This window comes from Nicotiana tabacum, chromosome 22, assembly GCF_000715075.1.
Source record: "Nicotiana tabacum cultivar K326 chromosome 22, ASM71507v2, whole genome shotgun sequence".
NCBI lineage: Eukaryota > Viridiplantae > Streptophyta > Magnoliopsida > Solanales > Solanaceae > Nicotiana > Nicotiana tabacum.
The window spans coordinates 111,918,980-111,927,176 of NC_134101.1; the positions used below are offsets into that span (position 1 = coordinate 111,918,980).

The 8,197-nt window shown below is 37.6% G+C and overlaps 1 protein-coding gene across 1 annotated transcript; it reads right to left on the reverse strand.

Moving 5' to 3' along the window:
- Positions 1-6,579: 6,579 nt before the first annotated feature.
- On the reverse strand, positions 6,580-7,221 carry LOC107803660 (uncharacterized). Its single transcript, XM_016627428.2, has one exon. The coding sequence runs from the start codon at positions 7,219-7,221 to the stop codon at positions 6,580-6,582; it is 642 nt and encodes a 213-aa protein (XP_016482914.2).
- Positions 7,222-8,197: the final 976 nt, after the last annotated feature.

Sequence of the window (8,197 nt, forward strand, 5' to 3'; positions counted from 1 at the left end):
TGGTGTAGGACTCCCCGATTGGCATGAAACTATTTCTTTGCCTTTGTTACCCTCCTTGCCCCTATTTTCTAGGGTTGTTGGGTGCTTGAAAATGTTGTGAAGGCAAGAGTGCATTATGCGGTGCTGGCGCTCGCATTAAGGAGTGACCCGGTGGTTGGACAGATGACCGAACATTGTTCGGAGGATGCTATTGAGGTGGATTATATGGATCTCGGGGATAGGTTTGGGGTTGGTATTGAGACTGAAAGCGTTTAGCAGGAATGCCCACTAGATCCTGTCGTTGGCGGGGCTCAGCTACATCTTTTCTATCAATCGGAGAACCAACCCAAGCAACTTGTTCGTTCCATCTGAACCAAAATTCCCTAAGACTTTCCTTGGATTTCTTTTCCATCTGAGATAGGGAGGAGTGGTTTGGGACAATGTCTACATTGTACTGAAAGTGTCGCACCAAATCTTGAGCCATGTCATCCCATGTATGCTACTTACCGATATCTTGATGAGTATGCCATTCCAAAGCTGCCCCAGTCAGGCTCTCACTGAAATACGTCATCAGCAACTCATCTTTCCTGCCAACAATTCTCATTTCACTGCCATAACCCCTCAGATGGGCTATTGGATCTCCACGCCCATCATACAAATTAAACTTTGGCATTTTAAACCCTTTCAGCTTTCTGGATATCTCATCTGGCTCCACTGTCTTAGCAGCATTTGCTGTCTTACCGGGAGGCTCAAAATGAGGAGTGTAAGAGTATGGACCCGAGACCTTAAAAATTGGTTCTGGAGCATAGTGTTGGGCATCAAGGATTTTGAACACAGTCTCGCTAGAGGATCGAGGAAAGGTAGCAGGTGGATGAGTTACAAAAACATGAGTGGTCAAAGGTGCGAGATATGAGGTGGTTCTGGGGGCAGAGTGTGAAATGGTTGTAGGGAGATATCCTGGACTTGTGATAGTGGCAGAATGGTGACAAGGTTTTCAGTGTTGTTAGTGGGAACTGATGGTGGAGGAGGACCACTAATCCAGGCTTGGTATATTTCGGCCATCTGTCTTTTCAACCTTAAGACCTCTTCTTTTAATCAGATTCTGATTCAACAATTCCCTTAAACGGATCAACAAGCCATGTGTCCAAGTCTTTGCTAGCCATGGCTACCTTGCTCTTTGACCTTTTATTGTATAGATGAGTTACTTAAAAATCACAAACCAACCACCCTTCTGCTTAATGAAGATAACAAAAGGAACAAAATAGGGTCATCCTATTAGCATTAAGGCATTTAATAGCTAAAAATATCACATTGTGTGTAATGCACCTAGCAACAATTAACGGTTCTAGAATGACTTCGAGGGTCACCAGGTCACTTGGCATCATCCCATTTTGTTCCCTTCAATCTTCTCTTTTTGTTTCTTTTCTAGCACTTGCGACTTGCTCATTTCCCTTCCTCTTTTTTTCTAATTATCACTCTTTTCTTTCCTCTTCTTCTCACATCCCATAATTTCCTCGCTTTTTTTCCTTTCTTTTTCTTTCGTTCTTTTTTTTTTTCTTTTAATAATAAAAAAATAATTCGATCGAACCCTATGCAGGTTGCCTACGTATCATGACGCCGCATGAATCAGATCTTTGCGTAGTTCGGGAAGATCGGGAATAAAGTAAACAAACTAACGTTCTCTTTTTCTTTTTTTCTTTTTTTACCTTAATGACTACTTCGATGAGAATAGAGAAATAAAAGAAGTAGATCCTTTTTTTTTGAATTTTCTAGACTTAATGTTCTATAACTTATTTTAAACTCAAGCTTAAAAAGGCATATATTTTTTTGACACAAATACTCTATGGGAAATTATTAAGAATAAAATTCTAGAAGAGAAAAATATTTTTTTGATTCTTTTTTTAGGAAGAAAATCTAAAGAATAAACCAAAGAAAATATTTTTAATTTTCGTTTGATATCCTAAGGAAAGATCTCGAAACAGGAAATGAACAAGATAAAAAAATATTTTTGGATTTTAATTTGATTACCTAAGGGAGAAATTATTAAAATAAACCGAAGATAAAGTACCTTTTTTTCTTCTATGTACAATATCCTAAAACTCTAGTAGAAATAAAAATAATTTGTTTTTCATTTTTTGTTAATTTCCCAAAGAAGAACCTCAAAAGAATTGTTTTTTGGATTTTTGGAACTAAAATCTTAAAGAAAACTTTTAAAGAGGTACTAAAAGAAAATTCTCTTTTTTTTTGAATTTTTAGTCTTAATGTACTAAAAGGAAATATAACAATAATTTTTTTTAAGATCTAGATATTAATTGCCTAAAGAAAAAACTACCTCAATTATTTTTTTTTAAATTTCTAGGAGTAGTATTTCTAAAGAAACTTCTAACGGAAATATAAAACGCAAAATCTCTTCTTTTTTTGGATTTTTGATTTATAACACATTTTTCAAATACAAAATAAGTAATACAATAACAAAAGACTCGGCAAACTTAAATATACTATGACAGACTCTAACATTACCTAAAAGACTCGACATAACTGTACAAAATTAAAAGGTAAAAGATGATATAAAAAGAACAACAGACTAAAAACATAAAGAAAATCTCCTCAAGCAAACTCCTGAATGAGTGATCCTAACTGGATGGTCCTAAGGCGTCTTTCATGCCCAAACATCGGTAAGTAGATCCACCTGCATGATAAAATTAAGACCACATAAAGTTAAAGACCTAGAACGCTATGTGAGACAATAACTCTTCCTGTTGGACACATGCAAGACATGATTGACTATTTTTCTAAAATTAACCTATGTGGCTAAAAGTGGCTAAAAATGCAAGATTCGGCTAAGACCCCGCGAAGCCAAGAACCTAAGACCCACTAGGAATACCGGACCCTATGTGGGTTGCCTACGTATTACACCCCGAAAGATGAGAATCAGGTATGCGTAGTTCGGGAAGATTGGATAAGGGCGAGAATAAAAAAACAACTAATTTAAAGAAAATATGTTTTTTGTCTTCTTTTTTTTTGAAAAATGATGAAACATGTAAACTCTTTTGGATTTTCTTTTCCTTTTTTTGATTTTCGGAAATTGATCAAAAAACTGCAAAATCTTTTTTTTTTTTAATTTTTCAAGTTTTTCTTCTTTTTCTTAACAAAAATGTGAAAGAAAATATAGTTGGGCCCTACTTGCCTTATTTTCACACTTCACCCCTTTTTTTTCTTTTTCATTTGCCCTCAACTATTATTGGTCCACCAAATGACCCTTTTACCCTTGAAGAAATGCATCATGTAACATATAGGATGCATCAAGATGGTCTTTTATTTTTTGGGTACTCCTGTCCTAGACGAACCCAACCCCTACGTTGAGTCCCCAAAGTCTGATGCACGTGATGCAAACAAGCGTTCTTACTAGGGATCCAACATGAGACTATGTTATTCTAGGTTTAAAAACCTGGGTTTATTTATTCTAGACCTGGCTTATGCAAGCGGACAACTCAAGCCGAGGGGGGCAGCGTACCAGGAATACAGAAGCTTCACCGGCATTGCAACTTGTCCGGACGTCATTCTAAAATTGGGATATGACTCTAACAGAAAAGAAGTCGCATGAAGTGCACACTTCCCAGACGATTTAGAAGACTCAGAGAGAGGAGGGTTTCATAACAATTTATATACAGTTCAAACAATATCAAAGCGATAAAGTAACATTTAGCACATTAGGCTCAAACACGTAAAAATCAAATAATAAATAAAGCCAACTATAACAGATATTCTAAGCTCAAATTCTGAACCCTGAACCAGAAGTTCTGGGTTCTTTTCCCCAGCAGAGTCGCCAGAGCTGTCACAACTCCTTTTTACCTACCCTCGGAAGGGGTATAAGGGAGTTTTTTCTAATTTAAGTTACAATCGAAACGGGATTATTTATTAAAATTAGAGTCGCCACTTAGGATAATTTATGTTGTCCCAAGTCACCAGTTTAAATCCCGAGTCGAGGAAAGATTGACTCCGTTTTATGGTCTGCGAACACAGAAATCCGAGTAAGGAATTCTATTAATCCGGGAGAAGGTGTTAGGCATTTTCGAGTTCCGCGGTTTTAGCACGGTCACTCAACTATTATTATTGGCCTAATTATCTGATTTTTTATACGTTTTAAACCTATTGTGCATTTTTTAATTTTTATCCGCTTTTAATATTTCGGGAAAATTCAAGGTTATTTAAAACACATCGTAAGCCACGCTACATGAAATGCACCCGCAGTTCACGACGCGTTCTATTTAACATTATTGGGAATTAAAGTCGGGTCACATGAAATGCACACCCGGGCCCCTTTAATCTAATTTGACGTAGTTCAGTTGATGAATAGCAACCTAATTTCCATATTGTGACAAAAAAATGTTCAGCTATAACCAATTCGAATAAACACGAGCAGATGTCTAAACAATTGTCTATTAATAATATAATTAGATATGGAATCAAAGGTCACTTTAACTATCAAGACCCATCCAAACATATTAAACTAAACAGCTGCAACAAAATGACATTCAAAAACAGAGTAACGGTAGATTAACAAATATAAAAGCATGATGTTAAGCAAACCGGAAGTAGAAGGAAATGATAAATTGACCTCAATGAACCTGAAGTTTAATTATACAGCGACTTGGAAACATAGGTGCCGGAATCGCGAATGGAAACTCGAATCGGCACCGGAAGCTCGAAACCAAAACGACCTCAATCACACTAAACTCCGAACATCGGATCCGACTACACTCTTGCCTTCTTATTCTAAATGACTTCTATTTATCCGAAGGAGTTTTATATTGAGAATACTATACACACTAAGCTCTTCAGTTTCCAGCTTGCTATTAATGTTCAACTGATCAATTTTCTCTCTTAAGTTCTATCTTTAACTTAGAGTGTAAAGAATCATTTAAGTGGGAAATGCAAAGGAAAAAAGGAGTTCATTCATCACTGATATATACATATATATATAAATTTCCTGCTATGAATCCAATTGTTTTAAAAGGAGTTGATGGAGCTTTTACAAAATCTGATTGTGCGTGATTTTGGGACGAGTTAGGATCAGATGGTGGTTGGCGGCTGGTTTGGTGGTGAAGAGGATGGGTGTCGTTGGATGCTGGAGATGGAGGGGAGAGCTTTAGGTTGTATATCCTCTCATGAAAAAGAATGGCGGTTGGTTTAAATGGAGAAGATCGACGTGGGGGTGGGGGTCCTTGTGTGATTTGCAGCTGTCAGCTAAAGTCCCTAGGTCTAGCAGCTGATTTTCATTTTTTAGAAGATAGGTTCTTCATTTTTTGGTTTTTCTTTGATTTTTTAAAAAGACAAATGGCGGATCTTTTGAGTGTTAGCTTTTTGGCATTAGGTCTAGGGGTCTAGGTCTACGGTCTAGTTTGTTTTATAGGGTTTTTTAGGTTAGGGGGTATGGGCCTAGGAATTATGGGCTTGGGAATTATGGGCTAGGTACGAAAATTAGGCTTCAAATGGGTTGTTTGAACCCAAATGTTATTCATTCTCCGCAAACGAGACTAAAAATACGACCATTTATTAACTAATCCTACTTAAGTAAAATAACTATTAAAATAAGACTGACTTTTAAAACAAAACTGTTTTGGGTATTTTTTTCAAGATTAAAAATGACTACAAAACATTAATGAAACTATGTTTTTTGTAATTTTCATTTTCATGTAATAAAATAAAGTTAAAGAGTCAAAATTAGTTGAAATAGCGATATTAGGCCTAAATTAAATATTTACGTGCTAAAATACGAAAAATCTTGGGGAGGGTCAAAAATCACATGCCTACAGTATCTCTTGATTACATCTGAGTTAATGGTCTTCGTACTGACTCTTCCATCCATTTCTACCAAGATTAGAGTTCAACCCGACAATACTTGGTGAACCACGTAAGGATCATGCCAATTTAGTGCAAACTTTCCTTTGGCTTCTTCCTGGTGGGGGAAGATTTTCTTCAGAACGAATTGGCCCAATGTAAACTGGCAAGGCTTCACCCTTCTGATAAATTTATTGGCCATCCTATTCTGATATAGCTAACCATGGCATACTGCATCCATTATCTCTTTGTCAATGAACAAGAGTTGCTCCTGCTTCGTCTAACTTAGCCTCTTGGATGACTCTTAAGGATAGTATCTTGACCTCTGCGGGTTTTACAGCTTCGTTGCCATACAACAACATGTGTGGCATCGCCCCAGTGGATGTTCTCATGGTGGTCCAATAACCTAGTAAGGTAGAGGATAGCTTCTCCAACCATTGTTTGTGATTATCCACTATCTTTTGCAGAATTCTCTTAATATTCTTGTTATCTTCCTCAACTACTTCATTCACTTGTGGTATGTAGGCCGTGGAGTTGCGATGGAAAATTCTATACGTCTAGCAGATTCTCCTCATGAGATCACAGTTGAGGTTAGCTACGTTGTCAGTGATGATTGACTCATGTATCCCAAATAAACAAATGATGTTATTTCGGATGAAATCCGCCACTACCTTCTTTGTGACAGCCTTGTAGGTAGATGCTTCGACCTATTTAGTAAAGTAATCAATGGCTACCAACACAGATAAAATCCACGTGGATCTAGCACTGGTGACACTTCTGCGTGTTGCGGATACTATCACTTTCCACGGTCATCCAAAAGTATCCGGCTCTCAAGATCTTCTTGGCTAATGTGAAACCGGTCATGAGGGCTCCGCACATTCCTGTATGTATTTCTTCCAATAATTTGGTTGCTTCATCGGCATCCACACATCTCAACAAACCCAAGTCTTGGGTCCTCTGGAACATGACTTCCCTGTTATGGAAAGAATGATTTGCCAACCTCCTAAGTGCTCTCTTCTGACTATTAGTAGCATTCTCCGGGTATTCTCTTATTTTTACGAATCTTCTGATGTCGTGGTACCATGGTTTACCGTATGGATCTTCTACATGAAAATTGTACGCATATTGACCCCTGATCTCTACCTCGATAGGGTCGATATAATTATTATCTAGATGCTGAATCATAGATGATAAGGTTGCAAGAGCATCAGCAAACTCGTTCCAGATCTTGGGAACATGCTTGAATTCAATCTTCATGAACCTCTTGAATAACTCTTTTACATAGTACAGGTACGTAAGGATCTTGACATTTTTGGTAGACCACTCCCATTGGACTTGATTTATCAATATATCAGAATCCACTATGACTAATAGTTCTTTTATATTCATGTTGACTGCCATCTTGATCCCAAGGATGCACGCTTCGTACTCAGCCATATTATTTGTGCAAGGGAATCTTATCTTTGTTGATGCTGGATACGGCTGTCTGATTCCGAAATTAGGACTGCCTCAATTCCTACTCCTCTGAAATTCACTGCTCCGTCAAAAATTATTCTCCATCTAGGTTATGACTCTGCAATATCTTCTCTAGCGAACAATACCTCCTCATCGGGAAAGTACTTAATGAGCGGCACATAATCCCCATCCATTGGATTCTCTACAAGGTCATCAACTAAAGCTTGTCCCTTTAAATTGGTGGAGGAGAATTTTCCAGTTAGCTAGCTTTTCGATAGGCATCGACTTCTGAAAGATATGCTTGAGCGGGTCGAGCCGAGATATCAAATGTATGGTGTGCGTTGACATTTAATGCCTTAATATCTAGGCAATCCAAGTCAAAGCACAACAAGTGTCCTCTATCAAAGTGTATTTGACCTCGCATGGTGTGAACTTCTTACTTAAGTAGTAGATGGTTTGCTTCTTTCTCCCGGTTTCGTCGTGCTATCCCAACACACATCCAAAAGTGTTATCCAATACTAATAGATATAGTAGCAACGTCTTCCTGGGCTAAAAAAACCACATTTGACAAATATTCCTTAATTCAGTTGAAGGCTTATCGACACTCTTCTGTCCACTTTGTGGTAGCATCCTTTTTCAGCATCTTGAAGATAGGTTCACAAATTACTATAGGTTGGACTATGAAACGACTGATGTAATTCACTCTAACCAAGAAACTCATCACATCTGTCTTGCTCTTGGGTAGTGGCAACTCTTAAATGGCTTTGATTTTGGATGGATCCAATTCTATCCCTTTTCTGCTTACATTGAAACCTAATAATTCTCTAGCAAGGGCCACGAACGCGTATTTTGCCGGGTTTAATTCAAGTTGTACTTCCGCAAGTGCTCGAATTTTTTTTAAGTAATCCAAATATTCAGAACT

Bases quoted from the DNA above. Each gene is read 5' to 3' on its own strand.
- LOC107803660 (XM_016627428.2), bottom strand. From the start codon at position 7,221: ATGGCAGTCAACATGAATATAAAAGAACTATTAGTCATAGTGGATTCT.